Source organism: Pseudorca crassidens, chromosome 14 (genome assembly GCF_039906515.1).
Source record: "Pseudorca crassidens isolate mPseCra1 chromosome 14, mPseCra1.hap1, whole genome shotgun sequence".
Classification (NCBI taxonomy): Eukaryota; Metazoa; Chordata; class Mammalia; order Artiodactyla; family Delphinidae; genus Pseudorca; species Pseudorca crassidens.
This window is the reverse complement of record NC_090309.1, coordinates 90,922,670-90,946,659: the sequence shown is the minus strand read 5'-3', so window position 1 is coordinate 90,946,659 and position 23,990 is coordinate 90,922,670. Positions and strand designations below refer to the sequence as shown.

General features: G+C 58.8%; 1 protein-coding gene and 1 long non-coding RNA gene across 6 annotated transcripts in view; one reads left to right on the top strand and one right to left on the bottom strand.

Moving 5' to 3' along the window:
* Positions 1-17,761, bottom strand: part of PXDN (peroxidasin) — a 65,608-nt gene extending 47,847 nt beyond the window's left edge. For 2 of the 3 annotated variants that reach the window (XM_067703821.1, XM_067703823.1), the window contains exon 1: positions 17,473-17,761. In XM_067703821.1, coding sequence (XP_067559922.1) covers positions 17,473-17,672 — 200 coding nt within the window. In that variant the 5' untranslated portion in view covers positions 17,673-17,761. Of the gene's footprint in view, positions 1-13,315; positions 13,519-17,472 lie in introns of those variants that run through there. The other variant, XM_067703822.1, reaches the window with a different exon arrangement.
* On the top strand, positions 15,864-23,174 carry LOC137205516 (uncharacterized). 3 transcript variants are annotated; one of them, XR_010934203.1, is made up of 3 exons: positions 15,864-17,007; positions 18,565-18,711; positions 18,874-23,174. It is a non-coding gene; the product is annotated as an uncharacterized lncRNA (long non-coding RNA). The 3 variants fall into 3 exon arrangements; XR_010934202.1 differs by lacking the exon at positions 15,864-17,007 and adding an exon at positions 17,021-17,358; XR_010934201.1 differs by lacking the exon at positions 15,864-17,007 and having other exon boundaries at positions 18,164-18,711.
* Positions 23,175-23,990: the final 816 nt, after the last annotated feature.

The window sequence follows — 23,990 nt, the reverse complement described above, 5'->3', positions numbered from 1 at the left end:
TCTCAGGTCCCAGAAAAAGGCCACACGGACAGAGGAGGGACGTGGGTGCTTGCAACACAATTCTCTAAGTGTTTCATCTTTCTGTCGTCTCCGCTTCCAGGATGTAAGCACGTGGAACCAGGGGCCCACCTCTTGGCTCGAGAGAACGGAACCTGCTTGGAGGGGCTCCCTCAGTGCTGCTGACGGACGGACCCGGGACGGGCCCTGAGCTGCTGCCGTCTCCGGGCCAACGGGTCCTCCTGCGCGGCCACCTCCCACTCCTGGGGAGGGGGACTAAAACACGGCTCGGGGGTCGGCAGCCCTTCACACGGGGCGGGGGACGCACTCCGAGGGGCAGCAGCGTCCAAACTCTGCTGGGCCCTCAACCCGCCACCCCAGCTCAGCGTCCTGAAGGTGGGACCTGAATTAGGTCAACTCTTCCACAACCTTCTGATCAACTCGGTAAAGTCTGGTTCACTGAGTCATGTGTATGAATAAAGAGAAAACGGGAAGGCAAAAAAAAAAAAAAGCCATTGTTTTCTCCTGATAGAGAATTTTTAAAACACTGAATGGTTCAAAGCCCAGGACAGAAAACTATTTCGAAAGAAAACGGACTTTAGGAAATAAACCAAGGTATTGACTCATCCAAAGGAAGCTCACATGGAAGAGCGTTTACTCCGGTTTTGGTTTTAGGTTTCGTACAGCTAAAAAGAGAGGCGAGGAAGAGCTTAGAGTGTTTTGCCAACTGGGAGTGAGAAGTGAGCTCCCACCTCGGAGAGGACCCTGGTTTCCACCTGATGGCCCGCACAGACCACGCAACAGCCAACATGTCCGTCACCCTGAAAGCATCACTGCGTCACTGCTGCTGACAACCGAGGGCAGTTCAGTGCTGGAGGGGGGGCTCTGTGGACAGCCCTCAGCAAACAGCGTTCAAGAGATGCACTGCCCCTGCAACCTCTCCAGCCCGCCAGGAGTCAGCAGGGACGCTGCTCATTTGAGGACGATTCGGTTCATCGCCTCGCCACTGCACTTGGACCGTTGGGTCATTTGTTAAGAACCTCCTTGGTGTCACCATCGCTGGGCCCCCAGGGAGCACTCGAGGGGCCCAACTCCAGCCCAGATCCCATCCCTCCCCTCCCAGAACCGGGGAAGGTGCCAGAGGAAGGCGCAGCTGGCTGTGCTCCAAGACTGGCCACGTGGGCCCAGGCAGTGACCCTGTCCCCTAAAAGGCCGGGCAGAAAGATGGTGGGATTCGGTCCCACGCGGTCTCCATGGCAACCTCTCCACTCCGTTGTCATGGCTACGTAGCCGAAGGCAGTGCCACAGCAAGGGACCTGCTCTGATCATGCGCAGCTGTGATCACACCTGAGGTTTGAAACGCAAAAACCTGCGACATCAGGAAGCACTACCTTCTGTTTTCAACTATTTAAAAACGTAAAATGCAGAGTTCACAGGACAGCAAAAGCAGGCGCTGGCTGCTCCGGGTCTGGACGAGGGTGCGGTGAGGCAGCTGTCTGCCCACCGTCCCAGGAGATTGACCGTTCCTGGGCCTCCGTGTCAGGGGCATCGTCTGGGCCACGTGCAGTGTAAAGCCTGCCCCCCACCGCCCCGCACCGCCTCACGGATGAACAAAACGTATCTACTGGTTCACGCGCTGCAGGCTGCGTCCTCTGGGAAAAATGCCCGAACTTCTCCCACGGCTGTTTAAAAACCGAAATCAGTGTTTTTCTTGCTTTCCAGACCAAAAAATGGCCATAGCTGTGTACCAAAGACTCCTCTCTCCCAAGGCCCCTTCACGGCATCCCAGGACGCCCCCACGCAGGGGGCGAAGCCGAAGACAGCAGTGCAATTAGGGCAAAAGGCCCCCCTCTGTCTCTCAAGCAAACGCGGAGCCGAAACAGCAGCCTGGACGAGCGTGAAATCCGTTCTGCCCAGCGCGGCGCGTCAGTGAAAACACGGTGGCCTGACGCCCTTCTAGAGAGCAACAGCCCAGGAAGCAGTGCGCACACACGCCAGCAGAACCCGGCCCAGGCGTGGGAAACGGAGCTCCGCTTCTGCCGGAGAACAGGAGCAGGTGCGGGTGAGCACGTCTCCGCGTGGGCGGGGTCTCTGCAACACCGCAGCTCCCCTGTCCCCCGCAAGGGGTCTCGGGGTCTCTGCCGGGCCCGGCTTCGCGCTCCAGCCCGTGGAAGCCCGAGGGGCTGCAGGGGTGAAGACACGGGCCTGGGCCCTGGTCTCGCCCTGAGTGGCCACCGCGAGCCTTGCGCCCATCCAAGGGGCCCCGAAAGCCTTCCGTCCAGGTCCCACGTGGGACATGGGAGGAATCTGTGCATGTGTGCCCACGTGTGTCCACAGACACACCTCCTCCAGGACAGGGCGCCCCGAGAGCTGCTCTGCGTAGGTGGATCAGTTTCCGAGTCGGGCACCAGGCAGGTCCAGATTCAAATCCCTGCTCTGCTCTTCCCTGGCTGTGCAATCCTGGACAAATGCCTTGACTTCTCTGATCCTTCCTCGGTTTGCTCATCTGCAGGATAAGGGGATGATGTCCCTGCCTCTCCTGTGAGGACCACATGAACCGAGACCAGCGAAGCAGGAAACGGGCCGGGGACAGGACCAGAGAGGCGGCAGCGGGCGGGGGTGGTGGGCACAGGTCACAGGTGCACCGAGTGCGCGGCAGCCCGGAAAGGGATGGGCCACCTCCCGCTGGCGTGCGCGGTGAGCCTTCATCTCACACTCAGAGGAGAGGTTCAGAGAAGGCAGTTAACTGGCCTGAAACCACACAGCCCACCTGGGCAGCCTACAGGGGGGCCTGGGGCCTCATCCTCCGCGCCAAAAGCGTGTCCCCGAGACCCCCCTTCCCCAGGCACAGTCCCACCAGCCCCCATCAGTGTGACCTGAAGACATCAGAGCGGCACCCAGCAAGCCCCAGTTTCCACCTGGTGAAGATGCAGGTGCGGCTGGAAAGACTGGTGTAATTTCAGCACAGCATTTCTCTGGGGCGCCGAAGCCATCCCAAGTCCATGTCCAGAAACCCGGCCGTGTGAGACTCCCCTCCCACTGCCCATCCCCCCAGCAGGTCTCTACCCAGCGAGGAGTCCACAGCGCGTTCCCAGGTCCGACGCCCCCGGATCAGCACAAACGCTTTCAGCCGCGGCAGGTGGATCCAACCAGTCTCAGCGGCTTTCCTGACTGGTAACCACACCAGCAAGAACAAGGGATGCTGGACACCACGGGGAAGACTCCACGGGCCAGCTCCGGAGACTCGCCTCATTTACCTGATGGTGAAACTGCTGACATGGGCAAGTCCTATTAACAGCGGAGTCTCATGCAGAAGGAATCACAGAATTAGAACACATTAGCCCGGCTGGACGGGCAGGTCAGGAACCACCAGAAGAGACGCCAAAGCACCTGCTGACGGGCCCGGCCTCCCCCTGGCTCCGCACGCGCTCAAGGCACCATCCACGCGCGTGGACCCCGACCCCGCGCCCTGCAGGGCTGGCCAGACTAAATGGACGGACACCGGCGGCCCAGCATGTCCACGGCTGCCACCTGCCGCCCGGTCCTGGCTCCGCCCCTGACCTGCCACCTGCCGGGCACAGACATCAGCCCACAGCCGTGCTGTGGCCTCACCTGGAAACCAGACGCTCAGTGAGTCAGGACGGAGACCACGTGCCTGGAAGACGGCCACCTCGGGGTGAGTGGGGAGAGGCACACAGGGACCCACTGACACCACCCCTGGGTCACCAAGGTGATCCAGGCACAGAGGAAAGCTCACAGACGGAGAAGCAGATGGGACAGGTAGAGGGAGGGGCAGGGTGCACACAGGCACACAGGTTTCTCCTCGTGGAGGGTCAGGAGATCAGTAATACAGAAGTAAGTCCACGGACGCCCTGGGAAGAGACAAAGTTTCTACGCCCCAAGGGTTACGGGATGCAGGATAGAAAGTATTTTTCTTTTCCTTACCGTGTTAAAAAATCTTAAATGAACGATCACGCTTATATAATAGCTCATAATTAAAAGATGTTTTTTTTCCTTTCCTTGCTAAATGTAATTTTAAACAAACTAATCAAGTTTTGGGCTCAAGCAATAAAAACTCATTCAACAACTTGCAGCCTCAACCAGGAACAGGGGCGCCACACCCCCTGGCTCTTCTCTGAGAGTCTCCCTCCCGGGCCAGAGGTGCCTTCACAGGAGTCCAGGTGTCCGCGCTCCAGCCACCCCCCTGCCCCACCTCTGCCCTCTCTGCTTCACTGGAGCTCTGAGCCTCTAATGGGCTTTTATGGCTGCCCTGGACCCTCACAGCACAGCCTGCCAGCCTCAGCCCCACCGCTGACTGTTTATTCCCTTAGTATTTTCTAGTTCCTGTTCCCCAGAGAGACATGTGTCTGAGCTAAGCCTGATCACAAGTAACCGGCCAGCACGTGGACTGACTGTCTTGGATCTGGTATCCACCTGGATCCAACCAGCTATCGCTGAGAGAACCAGGGTCACGCGACACTCGACACGGACCGGCATCAGTCAGGGTTCCCTGGAGAAACAGAACCAACAGGACGTGTGTGTGCGTGTGTGTGGGGGTGGGGGGGTGCGCATGTACAGAGAGAGACTGAGATTGGTTTCTGTTAAGGAAAGATTTATTGTGGAGGCCGGCAGGTCCACAGTTTGCAGGTGAGCCTGCAGGATGGATCCCCAGGGAAGGGCCGCCGTCTGCTCCCAGGGCCGTGTCCTGCTTTTCTTCTCTTAAGTCTTTCCACTGATGGGGGTGAGGTCCACCTGCGCCGTGGAGGGCCATCTGCTTACTTACTGACTTAAGTGTTCATCTCCTCTAAAAACACCTCCGCAGAAACCTCTAGAATAATGTTTGACCAAATATCTGGGCACTGTGTCCCAGCCAAGTTGACACACAAAGCTAACCACCACAGACACCCAAGCGTGCTGAGATGTACCCTACTTGTTACAACAAATATTATAATTTACACAATTGAATGGGCTGAGTTTGTTCTTACAGAGACAGACAGAGCTTACTCTTTGAGTTCAGCAAAATAAACGGATAAATCATGTTATCCCACTGGGCGTTCGTCCAAGACTTAGCCAACTGGCAAGCGGACAGTCACAGAACCCAGCAGAGACCAAGCCCAGGAAGCAGATTTCAGGCTCTACCAAACAGATTGATTTTTCCTGTTGCTTTTCTAACAGCCTCGAATCAGACTGCGCTGTAGTTACCACCACGGAGGAAATGGATCAAAAACAGAATCAACAGATACTGATACCAAATAGTTACCCTCCACCAAGACGCTCCGGGAGCATCTAACCGAGGAGGCTTCCTACACACACAGATCTTGAGTTTTTAGGAAGACGGGACGTGCAAGCCAAGTTCATTACTGAATGAGAACACATTTCTAGGGTGTAAGCGATGGGGTTTCATCAACCAGGACGAAAGAAGTGCGGGGCCAATAATAAACCCCAAGGACCTTAAAGTGGATGGTCAGAGGCGAGCCCTCAGGAAAGGTTCCGAGGGGAGGGGACACGAAACGGAGCCTTGTGACGGGAGGAAAGGTGGTCGAGGTGGTCCTTAGCCGACCACCTTAGCCGAGGTGGTCCCTCCTGAAATTTCCCCTCTGCTTTCATTAAGGGGATCCCACGCTGCCAGCCTGACCTGCCTCGCCAGCCTCTCCTTGGCAGGGATGCCAGCGCAGTCCTCTCCCTGTGCCCTGATGTCCAGACTTCTTATGGTCTCACAGTCCTTCTCCAGTGAGAAATCGAGAAGCCCTAATGCAGCGCCCACCGCATGTAATGCACTGGGTTATCTCCAGCACCCAGGTACTAGTCCAGCAGGATCCTTGAAAGAACTGAGAAAGTAATCACTCTAATCATTTTCTGTTGGGCTTCCTTCTCTCACAACCCAGCTGAGAAAGGCTGCTAGACACGCAACTCTGAGAAACCACAGAAAAATGGGAAGAAGGCTTCTCTAAGACTAGGGAAAATAACGAGGAAGTTGGATTTTAAGCCAGTGCATTCTGAGTTTAGGAGGAAAGAGGCTTGGGTCTAAGAAAGTTCTTCCCAGGCGACCTCCTTTCTATAACCACCCCCTCCCCTTGCTGGGCTTCCAACCCCACCCCGGAACCACGGGGGTGGGACGGATTGGGGACAGGTCTGCATCAGGATAGAGGCGCACAGCCTACACCACAGACTCTGCCTCATGGCAGTGGGGTCTACACATCTCAGCACCAGTGCCTGACACTTACCAAGGACACCAGAATGAGGGGGGGAGGGACAAACAGACGGGCAGATGGATGGATGGATGAATGGATGAAGCCGTAGGTGGTTATGGAAGGATAGATGCATGAATGGATGAATGGGTGGACAGATGGAAAGGCAGATGGATGGATGGATGGATAGATGGATGGACGGACAGATGGACGGGCAGATGGAAGGGCAGGTGGAAGGGCAGATGGATGGATAGATGGATGGACGGACAGATGGACGGACAGATGGAAGGGCAGATGGATGGATGGACGGACAGATGGACGGACAGATGGAAGGACAGATGGAAGGGCAGATGGATGGATGGATGGATGGATAGATAGATGGACGGACAGATGGACGGACAGATGGAAGGGCAGATGGATGGATGGATGGGCGGAGAGATGCGTGGGTGAGTGGATGGAAGGGGTGACACAGGCATTGACCTAAGAAAATTGCACATCAAAATTACACGCACAAGGAAACAAATGCTCAGGATTAATATTTGGCCACCCGCTGCCATGCCAATACCAACATCCCGCGTGTCTGGATAAGTAACAACGATGACTAACTGCACCCGCTTTAATTGCTATTTTTAAAAGCTGAAGTGCTGCTTAGCTGGTTATGGACTTTTAGAAATATTGTTTCACTCCAGGAAGTGACAAGCCTAATCTAGGCTCTTCCCCTAAAGGAAGCCGTGACGAGGAAAAGAAGCATAAATGTAACCAGCGCTGCAGATGGGTGCAGCCCGCGTTCCTGGGCGAAGGGCTCCGCACTTGTCTGCAATCTCATTTCTTTCTGAGTAAAGAAATCTCCCGCCTGAGGGCGGTGTTGGCCCCCTTTTCCCCACAGACGGGAACATACCAATCCAAACGTTGCAGGGGCAAAATCTTGCCGTCTTCGCCGATCCCAGCCTTTCATTTATTTAGGGCAACTCCGCATTTCCACTCACACCCTTAATTCTTAGCAAATAATTAACGTTAGACCTGGCAGGGACGGCATTTTAGAAAAGTTGGGAAAGGCAGGAGCTCGATTACGGAGCGCTTCCTGGGTCCCACGAAAGGCACCTTCCGGGTGCAGCATCACAAGGGGAGTTTAGACGCTTCTTGAACACTTGGGTTTGGCCTGGGAGAGAGAACGCCTATCTAAGAAGCACTGAAAACGAGCCTGGTGGTATTTCCTGTTTGCATCGCAAGTATCTGCTTCAATTAAAGGAGCCCCGGCGTCCTAGCTCTCTCCCGCTGCCTGTCTTCCCTCCTCTGGACTCCTCTGGTTCACATCCGGGTCAATAAACCCAGATGTGATGATAACAATAGCTTCCCCAGCAGAGCATCGACCAGGCAGGCTGTGTCAGGAGTTACACACGCATCCCCTTCCTCATGCCCAGGACGCCCCTGCAGGTGGGAAACCGAGGCTTCAAGGGGTGAGAACCCTGCCCAGGGGTGCACATCGGGAAAGCTGGGAACCAGCGCCCCGGCCGGGGCCGACCACACCGAGCTGCAGCCTGGCTGGACGAGCTCTCCTTCCCCCTCAGTGGGACGGGCATCTCCCACAAGGTCAGCCTCCGTCATCAACACCGTGGCTCCGTCTCCCTGCCCAGGAGACCACAGCTTGGCCAAACCGAAGGCAGCCTTGTCCATTTCCACGCCCGGCACCTTGCCTGCAATATCTCCACGCAGGTTCCTCCTGGCATGTCGCATATAATAATTAACAACTTTGAACTTGACAGAACCTCAAAGGCAAGAAACTTTCTCCCCAGAGAAGATTAGGCGGAGACTGCTGAAGGTTAGAAGTGTCCTGCTGCTCTGGGGGGAACTGCCCGGCTCCTAACCAGCCACGTAAACCCTGAGACCCCACTCCGAGGAAGGCCTGGGGTGAGCGAGGGGAGACCTTGCGGGGCAGGCAGCGCGACGAGGCCCCTCCCCAGTCCCCGCGCCCTGAGGTCACAGCGTCTCCACTTGGAAAACGGGAGGGCGCTGTCCCGCCCCATCGCTCACGGATTCCGGATTTGAGAATTTTCCCAAAGTCGATCCTCGTGGTGTCTCTGTCACCACCGAGGACGGGCACAGAGATGACGATGATGTGTCCAGTGTCCTTTTCAGGGTCTATTTGGTGCCATGTTGCTCGCATTTTTGTGCCTTTTGTTGGTGACTCTGCTGTTTAAAATTGCCCCCGAGTGCGGTGCCAACAGGCGTCCGGTCACGGGGAAAACACGTGTGTGTGGGGTCGGCTTCCTCCGGGCACGAGTCTGTGCTGCCCTGAGCTCCACGTTGACAAACCAACAACAGACGTCAAGTAAGGTGTCTAAACAGAAGCTCACAAAGCCGGGTTGTGCCTCAATCGATGGATGACAACAGTGCCGTGGCCTGCGCCGGGCTGGACGCTGACCCTGCGTCTCTTGGAAGCAAGGGTCCTGGGTCACTAACTCAGAATTCGCAGAGACTACGTAGAACACAGCCCTGCGAATAACGAGAATCAACCTTAAACTTCGCCTCCGCTGACAGAGATGGTGCTGAGCTGGGCCTCTCCCAGCCCCTCCCACCTCAGATCTCGGGGCCCGGCGGAGACATCCAACCACAGGGCAGAGACCACACAGGAAACTGGCCACAGACGGGGTGGCCGGGACCCAACATAAGCCAGGCTGTGCTGCAGCCTGGGTAGGGGCCCACACAGGAGCTGGCACAGTCTTCAGGACGTGCTGGCATCAAAGCCTCCAGAGAGAAAACCCGGGACCACCATCGAAGTGCGGCTACCGAGGGAGGGCGCACAGGTGCGCGTGCCACGTCTCCACGGTCAGGTGTGAGAGGCGCCCTCGGGGCCGTGCGCCCCGCATCCTGCAGACGATCCACAGAACACAGCAGACGTAGATGGCTGACAGACAGATGGAGCGGCAGACACGGACAGACATGCAGACACCCCAGCATTCCGTGTCCACGTGCGCTCACATGACTGTTCGTGTATCTGAGGGAAAGCCCGGCAGGTTAACAGTTTCCTCTAATGATAGAAATGTGAGTCATTTATTATGGTGTTTTTATTTGTATTTTCACATTTTTCTGCCATGAACATGTACAGCTTGCATAAAAATATTTAAAAATATGTTGGAAAAGAAGAGTAAACAGGACAGGGCACTGGAGTGGGTGAGGGGCAGGCTCCACAACCTCCTGCTTGCAGCTGCTGGGGAGACGCTGCCCCCCACCTACCCCCCCCCCCCGGGGGCGGAAAGGCTGTACCTCCAGCCAAACTCCACCCACGATGACCACCCCTGCAGGGCCTGAGAGAAGGCAGCCGGCAAATTTCCAAAAACCCAGCGTAAACCCAAATATGCCTCGTCCTGGCAGAAAATCTGGAGTCAAGCGCTTGGCTTCTAAGAAACCCGACTGTGATCTATGGGTTACCGCCACAGGCGGTTCAACACCTGCCACGATAATTACACGGCGCAGCTCTCTGTTGAGGAGGAATGAACAAAATTCTTGTTAGAAGAAGGAGCTTCTAGTTTTTAAGCTCTGTTTACCCATGATGGCCCCTGCTACAGCCCACAGTGGGACCTAAACTAACGGGGGACTGGAGCAGGGGGCCGCCATATGGCACAGGACACGGGAAGCAGGGCCAACACTTCGCAGCCATCTCTGTTCTGCACATGAGGGGCCAGAGGTGCCCACATGCAACAGCAGCGCCTGGAGAGGACACAGTGAAGGCAGCACGGCAGCCACGCACCACCTGTCCAGCACGTCCGACACTCCCAGTGCAGTTTTCCTTCCCGGGAAGGCCCTAAACAACGTGCCAGAGACCGCCAGGCACCAGGTGGGGACAGGAGACCAGCGCCCCCCAGGCAATGTGCGCACAAGTGGTGTGTCCCCTCGGGGCCGTCGAAGCCCTGGACCCTCCTCTCGCTCACTCCCCCCTCCGCTTCCCTGACAGCCTGGAGGGCCAGGGACCAGGACAGCAGAGCTACAGGGTGGACAGAGCCTGGGTCCCCAGGTCACTGGTAGAGCACCGTTACCTTAAAGGGCCAGACAGGAAAGGTACTGTCATGTCACAGCTACCCAGCTCTGCCTTTGGCGTCAGAAGCAGCCGCAGCCACAGGTGGGTGAAGGGCGTGGCACCCAGGCCACGGCCCTGCTGGCCGGGTCTGCAGGCCCCGGGCTGAGCGCAGAGCCTCCAGTGACAGCTGCCAGCGAGGACATCTGCCCTGGGTTCTGTGTGAGGGAAGGAGGAGCTCACACTTTTACGCCGCCGAGACCCTGCGACCATTTATCATGCAGCTGCAGTTGAACCCCCCTGCCCGACACAACAGCCTTCCAAAGGCAAACGGGGAGCAGCGGGTTGGACGGTTTTTAGTTTGGGGCGTGTGAAAGCATTACTCTACTTGTTACTTTCTTCATAAGCCACACTGCTATAAAGCTGCAGAAGAATTTAATGAAGGTTTTACAAAATTACAAGAAGAGATGGGATAACAGGGGCCAGACCTCCTCCCGTCTGAAACAACCAAAAGCTGACAAAATACATGAAACAACTGTTTTCAAGATACCGCGCATGGGTCAGCAATGGACAGGATCCCTGAGGGAGTGAAAACGAAGGAGGTGAGCACAGAACCGCCCCAGGTTGCTGCCCAAGGGACGGCGAGAACCCACAGGACGCAGACAGGACAGCTGGAGCTCCAGCGACAGAGACAGGACACCAGGGAGCCTGGAGCGTCAAGCGCTCAGCGCAGCCGTGCGTGTGAGGGCAATAAAGCTCAGAGCAGAGATCAGCAAAACAGAGAAAGGAAAAACCAAAGAGAAAGATCCATGCGTCCGAAAGCTGGGTTTCTGCAAAGGTCAATACAACGGAAAAACGTCTAGGCGACCGATCAGGAGAAAACGGGAGAGCAGACACGCGTTTCCGACACCAGGAACCAGAGAACGGACGTCCCTACACATCTTCAGACATTCGGAGGGTAACGGGGAACTTCACGATGGACGGCTGTCCCAGGATCGTGCGACGTGGCCGAGCTCCCAGCTCCCAGGGCTCACTCAGGAAGAAACTGTCCCCAACAGCCCTGTGTTTACTGAAGAGTTTGAGATCACAGTTTAAAACCCTCGCAGGAAGCCCAGCCCAGCCCGGGGGCTTCCCTGGGAAGCTGGAGCAGACCTCTAAGCGGCACTAAGCCGCGTGCCCCCTGCTCTCCCCTCACACCCGCTCTGGGAGGCAAGGTCTGCCCTGATACGCAAAGCAGACAAAGACATTCCAGGACAGGAGAACAAAGCCCAGAGCCCCTGGTGAGCACAGATGCAGTCATGCCCAGTGAGGCAGAACTCGGGACGAAGGGCTGCCAGGGGCGCGGACCCCGCGGGTGAGGACGCTCCTGACTGTGGTGACGGCTGCACAGACCGGACACAGCACGGTCCCCCGAGCGCGCACCGCGAACACGAACTCCTGCTGTCCTGCCAGCGGAATCCCCACGAGGCTTCTGATTTTCCTCAGGGAAAATTCATCCAGACAGAGGTCGGAAAAGGGAATCGTCACTGGTTAAGCTTCCACCACGGACCTGACCGTAGAACAGAAGGGGACGAGCCTGCGGGCTGCCCGTGGGCCTCTGAGCTCCGTGGGCTGGGTGACAGCAGCCTGTACGCACCCAGCCGCCCTCCCGAGCTCCCCTGGGGCTGGGCATCCAGACGCCAAGCAGGCACCATCCCTCTGCAATGAGCTGGTCATCCGGTGGGCACCCAGCTCCGAACAGACCACCCTTCAAGGGAGGCTGACGGAAACCAGACAAGGCCAAGGAGAGCCCTGGGGACCCAGCGTCAGATCACTGCCCACCCAGGGTCTGCGGGGGAAGTTCTCTGCAGTCTGCGTCCCCTCGGAGAGAAAGGCAACAGTGTCCAGAAAAAAGAAACTGATCAAATCAGCAGGGGTAACTGACCCTGTACCCGAGCCAGGAAAAGGGGAGCTGAGAATTAAGTCCTGAAACAACTAACACGTTCTGACTTCAACTTTTTGCCAGTTTTGATTCAGTCACATGAGTCATCGTTGGACTGAGCGAGCCCGGGATTTGCTAAGTTTTCTGTGGGCTGGGAGCATCTGAAGAGAAACCAAGGGACCAGGAGAGGAACACGTGGGGTTTCTATTTTTCAAAATTAACTTCAAGGTAAAGAAAACATGAACCACTGGACTTACCAATTTAGAAAGATCCTAAGTTATCGAAGATGTTATTTTAAACACCAAAAGGCATTCCCTCACCCAGTGACACACGTGGGCTGAGTTTTGTGCAGGTGCTACATGAGACACGTAGTTACCAGTTCAAGTTCAAGGCCGACCCCAGGGAGCTGCCGGCCAGCAGAGACATATAGTAACACACGAAATGTCCCAATTGACTATTTAAGCATCAAATTCAGTGATGTTTAACTGCGTTTCAATTGAATTCACCCAAAACTGTATTTGCAAACAAACCATTTGCTCGTGTACCCCCAAAAGCACATGGAACTGTCACAATTCAAACGCTCGTTAAACCGGACGCTAAGCTGAGAGACCTGACGTCTCGGGCACTGAAGGCCGGCAGCGCCCTGCCGGTGCACACTGGTGGAGGGAGACGGGAGGCTGGGCCCAACTCTAGCCCTGGGCGCTGCCCTCAGAGCTTGGCCGGGACCCCGAGGCTCCCATTCCCTCACCACGGCACCTACTCCAGTTTCTTCCTGTTGGCAAGTGCCCAGGAAAGAGGTCGGCATCTCCAGCCAACGAGACAGAACCTCCGACTCAGCCCGTGGGAACCAGCACAGGCACACGGACCTTCCAGCGCTCACCCATTTGTCAAACAGATGACGGGCCCAGCTCCGGAGACTGGGATGCTGTCGCTGTTCTGTTGACACCTGACCGTGGCACCTGTCCAGCCTGCCCCCCTGCCACCTCTTCTAATAAAATGCCCGCCTTCCCCAGGCAAGGAGCCCTCTCCCGCTTCCAGGCCACGCGTCCTCAGGCAGGGCAGGTCCTGTCCTTAGCTCCAGGGGCCGCCAGGCCCGGGCCTGGTGGGCATGACCGCCCACCGCCCAGGGTGTGCTGCGGACAGACAGCGGGTCTGTTCACACGATTCCCAGAACTCGGGCTTGTGACCGAGACTCACCTCCTGCACTTAGGCCATCGGAAGGGAAGCCGACGACAGCTGCCGGGCGTCACCAGCAGGGAAGCTGAGTCATAGCACTGAGGAGGCGGCCGGGGACGCACAGAGGGGAGGGGACCGCGTCCAGGCTGTGGTGTCCACACCCTGGACAAAGCGGAGCTGCCCCCGGATTCGCAGTCACAGGGCCCCATGTGCTCTTTTTACAACGACTTCCTTGACTCACTAATAACACAGTGAGGGGCGGGGGGGGGGCGCTTCTAGCTGCCCTGCTGCAGTTTCCAAGGAAGCTTTTCCAGATGCAGCTTCCAAAGGCATGTTTTCAAGAGTAAAGCTGTGTCCAAACTGAGCACGGCCCCAGGACCACTCCCTGATGGCTGACGTCACACACAGCATCCCAGGTGGCCTCTGGAAGCCTCCTCGGGTCACCGAGGTCTCCTCTCCGCGCACAGCACGCTGGGCGTTCTTAAAGCCGTGGGCTCAGGACACCACCATTTTGGAAAAATAAATTACCAACATTCAGATACTTGAAAAATATCCCTCTGGGCTGCTGTGAGAATGAAGACTTCGACTTCATCCCAACAGGGGTCTAAGGGCAGAACCTGCTCGGGTAAGCCACGGGCTGCAGCTTCAGGCCCGTTGTCACGGCCTGCACGGTGTCCTGCAGAGACCGACAGCCAGAGGCTGCTTTGCTGACCTCGTGAGGCCTCACCCAGGGGAGGAGAGGCCAGCCCTGCCTGGAGGCCGAACGCGTCCCCGCAGGACGGGTGGCGGGAGAGAGGGAACTCCCTGAACCCCAGGAAGACAGGGGAGGGGACGTGCAGCTGACAGCCTGCCCACCTCCCGGCCCAGGAACGCTCCCTCGCTCCAGCCACCTGGAGGCCATAGGCCTCACCTGGGCGCACAGGGAAGCGGTGGGAAGTTGGATCCTCCCGTCGGCCGGCTTCCAGGAGCTCCAGTGGAGGCTGGTAAGGGGAGACGCTGTGCCTTGGGGGGCTAGTCCCCAGGGAGCACCAAGACCTACTCCGAGTATGGGAATATGACCCCAAAGACGGGTGGTCACTCGCCCAGACCTCCAGAGGCACTGGCGCCCAGGGCTGGCCTCCTGCAGGCCCCCTCGGCCAGACACGCCTGGATGGCCAGTTGCCCTCATCACAGGGCCGCAGGGCCTCCCTCCCCAGCACCCCTGGGGACCCAGGACCCTGAGAGGCGGGAACCGGAAGCTGGCCCAGGCCCAAACACACGGGTCAGCAGACGTCGAGGGATCTGAGGACAGCTGCCCGGCAGGCTGACCACGAGCCCAGGGGAGGAGCTCTCGCCAGCCCCCGGCCCCGGGCGCCCTCCGACGCCAGGGCTTCCTGTCACATGGACGGCGGCTTTGGAGCTGCCTGGACCGTGGGGTGGGAGCCAGCTTTAAGGAGGCAACCCCACGACCGCACAGACGAGGCCACGGAGAGAAGGACGGGGTCGGGGGTGGGGCGCGGAGGGCTCGCGAGGACTCATGAGGCGGGCGGTGTAGAACGTGTCCTCCCGAGAGGTCCCAGCGGAGGACGGAACCGGGCCAAGTAGACCGCACACTGCTTAGGTTTTAGCGCTAGCTGTTTCATCATCACCGTGACAAACGTCTCCCATAGTGCTGAGCAGAGTAAAATACTCAAAAACTAAACAAGTGTTTCTACAAAAGCTGAGCTGAGCTGAGTACCACACCCGCTGGGGAAGGGACCCGCTGCAGCCCCGGAGCCCGAGGGCTCCAGATCCCAGGGCGGCTAGAACGCCGCTTTCTACTTTCCAGGGTCAAACCGGAATCCCAGGACACTCTCGGACCATGATTTCTGAAGCCCAACCACGCAGCAAAACAGTCCACTCTGGGGCCCCACCTGGACACACCCTAAAACGCCCCGAGCAGGACACAAGTCTGACATGCCCAGAGATTCCCACTCAGTCTTTCTGGGGGGGCCGAGGGGAGGGTCCCGAAAGCAAAGGGATGAAGTGATGGCTGGACGGCCCAGTTAAGTCTGGGGCCGGGTCTTCACTTACCCTCACATCTTTCAAGTCCCCAGTTGCCACCAAATCATTTTTTAAAAATAGAAAACGGCAGCAGATGCATGAGAGCAGAGACCTGGGAGAAAAGCTGCAAGTGAACACTGAATGTTCCTGCACAAGTGGAACTTGTGACATGACTGCACCCCAACGAGCAGCCCCCCAGGAATGCGCCAGACCGGACCCCGCAGCCCACAGGCGGCAACATGGCGCCCCCAAGCTGGTCTCTGTCTCATCATCACCGCCCCCCTCTGTGTCCCCAGCTCCGGGCCCCCAGTTGGGCCCCCTCCCACCAGGACTCAGCTCTTCCCCTGTCCCTGGTGCACACCGGCAGCGATGGGAGCTTCCTCCCCCTGCGCCCGTGTCTACGCAGCTGTCAGCTGGGTCTGTGTCCATGTCAGCGATAATCTGCTTGGTTCTGTGAGGGATCTGCTCAGCTTTGCACACCCTGCCCCCTCACAGAATCAACGAGACCACGCAAGGTCATTTCAAAGCATCTTTAAAAACTATAAAACCCCGCGAAAGCATAAGGCACAGGAGGATTTCTGGAAATCTTGCCAGTTACCTATCACGTCACTTTCCCTGCCTACCCTCAGCTGTTTTACAAAACCCTATGAGGTTCTGTGGAGAATCTCACCGCCCGCAGGACGCTGGTGGCTCCGTTTCTGTTCTACAACAACCACATTTTAAAATATTGTTCTTTTTAAAAAGCCATTAAGATGTGAGGGCAGAGCCCGGTACTAGTATTAGACTTCGGCCAGATGTGAAAAATGGCTTCAGGGTCCAGGTTTTTTCCACTGACTCACTGAAGAATTAAACGACTGCCTCCAGGACACCCTCACTTGGCCGGTTACGGGCCCCCTCCTCAGCGCCTGATGCCCTCCTGCTGGCCCGCCTCGGCTGGCTAGCCAGCCCTCCACACGGGAAGGAAGCCCGTGCCTGTCTCTCTCGGAGGAGCGGTTTCCAGGCTGCGAGGGGAGTCCCGCCGAGGACCCCGAAGGAAGCTGCCAGTATAGCCGGCGGCCGCTAGGAGAGTGGTCTGTCCGTGCACTTTGTTTTAAGAGTAGGAACACTGACCGCCCACTTCCTGAATAGTCCACTCAATATTTTACAACTTTCGCAGGCTCTTCGCGGTGCCAAAGTACTCTAGCTCAGCCGAGAAAAGTGGAAACTATTTTTGGCATTCAGAGGAGCAGCGGTAGGACGCTGAACACAGTCAGCGCCTGGAACGCAGGCTGCCTTTACAGATTTTGAAACTTTCTAATCAGAGGCGCAGCCAAATAGGCCTGCTGCACTCGGCGCACCCGGGGCCGGGATCCTCTAGGGAGGGCGGGGGTCGGCCGGCGAGGGCGCGATGCATCCTGCCAACCGGAGCGCCGGGTCTCCGACGGCACCACCAGGGCGCGCCCCGGCTGGAGATGAGGGCGGGGACGTGCCCCGGGAGCAAACCCGCTTGGACCCCGACTGTATCCACCCCCGGGCCGCCCGCGCTGCCCCGCAACTCGGGGACCCGCACCGCGGCGCCTCCCGGAACTCGGCCAGGCTAGCTCACGGCGCAGAGAAAGCCCCAGAGAACCGTGCGCCCCACGGGCCCCGGGACAACCCGGGCAGGAGGCTCTCGGCGCCCCGGCAGATGCGGGGACGTGAGGTCACGGAGGGTGCGCCACGGAGGGCCCCTCCCCGCCCCAGAGCCGGGACAGGGGTGCCGCGCTCGGGGAGGAGGGGAAAACGGGGAGCGGGAACCGCCGAGTAGAAGGAGGGGGGAAGAGGGGGAGGGGAGAGGAAGGGGGAGGAGAGGAAGCCGGAGGAGGGGGAAGCCGGGCCCCAGGAGAAGAGGGGGCCGGAGAGGGACGGGAGGGGGAGGAAGGCGAGCGGAGGAGGGGAGCCAGCAGGACCGGGCCGGGCAGGGCGGAGGGCTTTCCCCGGAGGCTGCAGACAACTTTCCCGTCCCTCGGGGATGCCGAGCTCCGAACAAAGGCGGCTCCGGAGGCGGCGCGCGCTGCGCTCAGGTCCGCCCCCCTCCCGGCCACGGAGGACAAAGGCGCTGCCGCGCGACCCTCCCCCCGGCCCCCGGGACCCGGCCGCCCCGCGCGCCCACGTCCCCCGCGCCCCGCCGGACTCACAGGATGGAGGTCTGCGGCGCCACGGCGGGCACGGCCTCCAGCAGCAGATGCATGCAGCGCACCGTGGTGCGGAAGCACAGGCAGCGGCTCGGACACCCGTTGCCCTGCTTGGGGGCGACCGCGGCCAGTGCCCCCCAGCACGAGCACAGCACGAGCGCCAGCAAGCAGGGGCGCGCGGGGCGCGCGTCGCGCACGGCCATGGCCCACGGCGCGCAGGACGCTTGGACTCTGCGACCGACCGCGAGGGCCCGGCGTGTCCAGCGCCGCCGGCTGCGGCCCACGTCCCAGCTGCGCGCGGGGGGCGGGGGGCGCCAGCTGTGCACATGCGCGCGGCTCCTCCCCGCCCGCCCCCTCCTCCCCAAGGGCCGGGGCGGGGCGAGGACCTCCTGCCGGGCGTCGGGCCGCGGCGCTGCCCCGGGTGCGGAGCTCAGGTTGGGCCCCCGGGTTCCAGTCCCAGGTCTGCGCCCACGACCGGAGGCCTCGGCCAAGTTGCTCCGCCTCGCCTAGCCGCCGTTTCCACATGTGTTCAGTAGGGGTGGAGGTTGTTTTATAACACGCGTTCGCAGTGCTTAGCAAGCTGCAGTCAGGATTCCAAGCGCTTGCTGGAGCCCTCTTTCTGTCTCTCAGTCTCCCTCTCTCCCTCCCTCCCTCCCTCCCTCCCTCTCTCTCTCTCTCTCTCTCTCTCTCTTTCTCTCTCTCTCTCTCTGTCTCTCTCTCGCCCCCCCCCCCCCCCCCCCCCCGTCTCTCTCTCTCTGACTTGTACAAACACCCGCTGCAGCAGGATCGGAGCCAGGGGTCTGAGCCCGTGAGGCCCGTTAAGCACCCATGTCTTGGGCACTGCTGCCGCCAGGCCACTGTTGGGAGCGCAGAAGAAGTTTGCGTAGAGGCCTGGGTGCAGGGCTTGGCCAGGTGGACACTCAGTGTCCTTTAGTTTCCTCTTTTGTGGCCACACCCGGAAGAACCCCACCGGGCCTCCCCCAAGGGGGCCTTGCCTAGGGCCACCAGAAGACGCAGGGGTCGGTGGGAAGGAGGGGAGGCAGTCCCACGTTCTTCTGTCTGTCTGCAGCCCCATTCTGACACTTCACTCTCCAGAATCCAGGCTCTGCGTGTTACAGTTGAGGAAGTCCAGGCTGTCCTGTGTCCAAAGACACATGATCACAAAGTCCCAGCGTCAGAGAGAAGCCTGGGTCTGTCCTGACCTCCACACTGTCGTGTGACCAGTGGGGCGTTCTACCTCAGGTATGCTGCCACAGGACTGGGGTGACAGGGCGCTTTCCTGCTGCTGTGTCAGTAAACTCCTGTACCTACACGGTGCCCCGCGTCTGCATCTGCGGGCAGCTGAGCTGGGGTCTGGCTCAGGCCCCTCCAGCATCACGGACGCTGTCATCCCTGTTACCGTAGGGAGAAGCCTTCCCAGTCCTCCAGCGACCCGGACCACGCCAGCCAGGGGTCCCGTGCTAACCAGTGACAAATCCCCCCAGGCCTCCACACTCCGTTACGAGTGCTGCCTGCTCGCCCCACAAGAATTTCAAACTTAAATGCAGAAACCCAAAACCTTACTTTCCCTGAGAGATGTCAGGTTTCTTCTGGATCGCTGATGTGATCCTCCAAACTGCTTTCTCAGACCCTCCAGCCCAGAAGTGGCCTGTTTGGTGCTCACCCACATGTAGGGAGTTGAGAAACCCTGTGGATTCCAGTTGTTCCTTGGGGCTCAGTCGATTTCTGTTCCTCCATTTTCCCTCTTATAACTGCTGACGGTCCTGGCCCTGCCCATCGCCCTGGACCACCGCCAAGACGCCACCCCACACCGGTCTACCAGGTCCATGCTCCCTGCAGCAGGCAGAGAAGGTGCCACTGCTTTGACCCTGCCCACCCCCATCCGAATGTCTCTGGACCTCTCCTGTATAAGTGGGTAAATATCAAATTTCACCCACCACCTCGACCTCCGCCACCCCAGGTGCAGGCGTCCTGAGCAGCACACAGTCTTAGCCTCTCTTTTCAGTTCAGCACCAGCTGCGGCTAATTTGATGTGTCCAGTCTGCTGGGCTGTCACACCTCGTGATTTTCAACCACTAATCCAGGTGTTGTGCTGAAGGTATTTTGTAGATGAGATTGACATTGGTGAACTTGGACAAAGAGGAGTTCCCTCGTGAACCTCATCCCCTCAGTTGAAGTTCTTTAGAGTAGAAACTGAGGCTTCCTGGAGAAGAAGTTCTATTGCAAGGTCTCAGCATCCACTCCTGCCTGAGTTTCTCGTCTCCTGACCTGCCTGTAAAATGTAGGACCTGCCAGTGCCCACAAGTGCGTGAGCCACTTCCTTAAAATCTGTCTATCCCGCCCTCCTCCCACCTTTCCTCCTTCCATCCTTCCCACCTTCCCTCCCTCCCTCCCTCCCTCCCTTCCTTCCATCTTTCCTTCCATCCCTCCACCCCTCCATCCCTCTATCCACCCATCCATCCACCCACCACCCTTCCATCCATCCCTCCATCCATCCGTGGTGCTGCCTCCGTGAACACGTGTGTCGGGTACACAGCCCTCTGCAGAACTCCGGATGGAGGTGTGGCGGCAGCGGCCAGTGCAATGACTGATGCTCAGGCCTGAAGGAATTCATGTTTCAGGAACGAAGCTCTTACGTGGAGCTGAGTGTGCTTCCCGCACCTTTTGTGCAGCATCTCCTGCATCTGCCCTCTAGAGGCCCACGGAGGCCTCACACCTCCGGGAACGCAACCTTCCTGGGGAATCACGTGCAGACGTCAAAGCCACTCGAGTTTTCTGTTGCCCAGGGCCCTGATGACTCTTCCCATTTCTCTCTGATGACCACCCTCCATACCTCATTGTCTGCCCACAATCCTGTTATCTGTCCTACAGCAAACAGCCCTTTCAGGTGTGATTGTGCTGGTTGACAAGCTCTAGTTGTTCAGATGTGCAGACAAAGGAGCCAAGATTACCGCGATCGTCTGTTTTCTGTGAACAGTATCGCTGCGCTCTCCAGTGGATCAGGCAGACGTGGGGACATGAGATCCATCCTCCCGGTGTCTGAACACAGGCTCCGAGGCAGGGCCTGCTCACACCAAGGTGCACAGACACCTGAGCCTCGAGACGTTCCTGAGGAGGTGTTACTATCCTCATTTTGCAAATGAAAGCACCGATGCTCAGCAGAGAGAGTAACATGTCCCAGGACCTGTCACTCATCCAGGGAGGGAGGGAGAGGAGGGGACAGGAAGCTGACTGACCTGCGAGCCTCACCTGCTGCACTGGACGGGGCTGGGGACCCCCCCAGATGTCACTGGGCCCCTGCATGCCCCCCCACCCCCCAGTGGCTGCCGACCTTCTCCGGAGACCTGCTAGGGCTGCGAGGGCTACGGGGCCGCGCTCCTGGAGATGCCGGGCACTCTGCCCCTCCTGAAGCCGCCTGCAGCTGCAGACACAAGTCAGCCCTCAGACTGCAGGGCTTCCTGGGCCTCAGGCGATCGATGGCCAGTGTCTCCCCTGCTCGGTAGCTGTCCTCACCCCGAGAGCCCCTTGTGCATCAGGCTCTGCTGAGAGGACACCTGCGTCTCCTCCGTAGTGCCACGGGGTCCCCCAAGGACAGGACGGTCGGCATTTTCTGCCGCTTCTTCTAGAGTGACGTTGCTCCTGTCTACCGGTCTGTCTCCCCATCTGCCTCTTCGAGGATTTATGAGGAAAAGAACGTGGGGTTTGGAACAAGGCAAGCTGGGAGGCAGCCTCCCCAGCTCTGTGACTCCTGGCGACTTTCTCGCCCTCTCTGGGCCTCGGTTTCCCGTCTGTAACAGGAGAAGACCAGTTCCTACTCGAAACGTAGGCTGTCGTGAGGACTGAGTGAGGGCTGTCGGATGTGCCTGCCTGGGAGCCGTCAGCCGCGCCAGGGTGAGCGTTCTTCTTGCTGGGAAGGCTTTCCGGGTCTGGGTGGCCCCCAGTCTGGAGGCCTAGGGGCCATTCCCAGACGGTGAGTCACCCCTGAGAACCTGGCTGTGCCTGAGGCAGCCCCCCTCCCCCCAGTCCCAAGGGCCTCTTCCTGCATCTCCCTGCCCTACGCCCGCCCTCTCGCTGGCAGCCCAGGGGAGCAGGGCCCCCGGCTGACCTGGGTGTAACTCCAAGAGCCCGTTTTGGGGCTGCTGCCACAAAGCATCACACTCGGGGGCCGTTGACCCGCAGAAACCTGTCCTCCCACAGTTCCAGAGGCCAAGGTTCCTTCTGGAGGCTCAGAGGGAACATCCGTCCCAGCCTCTCTCCGGCTTTGCCAGGAGGGCTGCAGACTGCCAGCCCGGCCCCGGTCCCATCGCCACAAGACCTTCCCCCAAACTTGTCCTCAGCCGGTGTTTCCCTCTCCTTATGAGGACGTGCTGGCTCAGGGCCACCTTAGTAATGCCGTCCTCCTGACTCTGGCTACGTCTGCAGCAGCCGCATTTCCAGAGACGTTCACATCCCGAGCTCGGGGCGGGACTTGGGTTCAGGGGGACAGAGACAGCAGGCAGCGGTGGTGATGAGCCCTGACCCTGTGGCCTGGGGTCCTGCTCACCTAGGCTGCTCCTGGCTGGCGGAAGGGAAGGGCCCGGACCTCTATTCAGCCAGATAAACTTGAAACTCTAGAATGCAGAGCTGGCTGTAAGGACCACAGGCAGACGCAGTGGCCCTCACACTCGTGCTCCGAGTCCTACCTCCAGATAAGCACGTCGGTGATGCTGGGTCCCCCTTCCTCCTTTCGCGACTGTCTGAAACCTCCATCCCAGGGATGAAAGCACAGCCGTGAGGACATGGTTTCATTTTATTGTCATGAACTCGGAGACAACTGCTCAGCCAAATGGGTCTGAGATCAGCTTTTCCCAAGTTAAAGCCGTTCCTGTTGACAAACGCCCCGTGTTTACTTGTAACCCCACATGCACCCTTTCCTGCCCCCACTTTATCTGCAGCTTCGATCAGCGGTTATACTGCTTCCCGTTAGATCAGCTAGAGCCTCTTTTTTTACATCTAAATTTTGAAAAGAAGGCAGATGACTAAATACACCCACGTAGAGCTGTTTTAGCCTGAAATCAACACAGCCGCGAGTGAGCTCAGCCCTGGTTCTCTGACCAGCCCTTTGGGTGCTGAAGTGGATGGAGGTACCATCCGGTAGGGCTGGGGCTCAGCCCTGAGCAGGCCACAGGGTGGCCTCTGTGGGTCCCGGCGCCACGAGGCCCCGCCCACCGCAGCCCAGCCGGCCCCAGGCCCAGGTGAGCACCTGCCTGGCGGCGCATCCCCACTGCCCAGGGCTGAGCCAGGGCTGCTCAGAAGTGGGCCGAGGTCGGCTGCAGGTGAGCCTGCTGGGTCCTGGCTGCCTCCAGCCCAAAATAACCCACATGCCAAGGCGGCGCATTTTGGGGTGTCACGGTCTGCCCCCCTTCACTTGCTTAGGCAGGTCCTCCGACAGGAGCCACAGTATCTTGGGTCCCCTCCCCAAGGGTTTCAACGCGCAGGATGACTCCTGTCACAGGACTGGAGACGGGGCAGTGACCCCACACACAGACGAACAGTCACAAACCATCACCCCCCATCCCACCTCCTAAGATCATCTTTTCTTAAAGCTCTGCCCTCGGAGGCCTGCATCCTCTCCCCTCCTCAACGAAGACGTGCATAAACTCTCACGTCTCATTCGTGCTTATCCTGTGATGCCCCGTTCACGTTATATTAAAAGTTAACCGACGTCTGTGCCTCTCCTCCTGCTATAACCCGCCTGCGGTCCGTTCACTTCACAGACTGGCCATCAAAGCCAGAAGGGCAGAGGGCCTGGCTTTACTCCCTCCCCGGCTTTGAGCCAGGATGCGATGGCATCACAGGCAACCTGCTCAGAGGCCACAAAGCCGGGGAAACCTCAGCTCTGTGTGGCTGGCTGCGTACAACCCACTGCAGTCTGGAGTCTGGAGACCATAGGCCCATCTCCTCCCAAGGGTCTGGACAGCAGGCCTGGGCCCAGAGGGTCACAGTCAGAGAGAGGCTCTCAGGACCTGGGGGAGCTGCCAGGAGGGCAGAGGCTTACTTTAGCCATTAGGAAGATGTACACACATCTGAAAAGGCCCGAGAAAGATTTCCGAAAGAAAAGGGAAGCGGGAAGTCGCTGTCTTCCACAAGGAGAATTTAGCCTCTGGTTCTGCCTCGGGTTCCCCTGACCCTGGAGCTATCACAGCACAGACTCCAGAGGGCTCAGCCCAGCGTCACTGGCACATCCAGGGGGGCAAGTGCAGCCTCCACCCCCTCGCCTACACTGAGTGGAAGCCCGATCTCTGGGTGGAAAGCATCATACTCCACCCTGCTGGTCACCTGAGGAATGTTCCAGAAGGAATGCCAGTGTGGCTGCACGGGGAAGGGTGGACGGAGAGCTCCCGCTGGAGAGCTGGTGGCAAGGGGACCAGGCCCAGGCCCGCGCAGAGCCCTGAGTGGGGCTGGAAGCCAGCCTGTCAGTCGGCCTTCGGGTCTTTCTGAGAAAACTCTGAACAGGGCTCAGCAGGGTCATCACCTGCTGC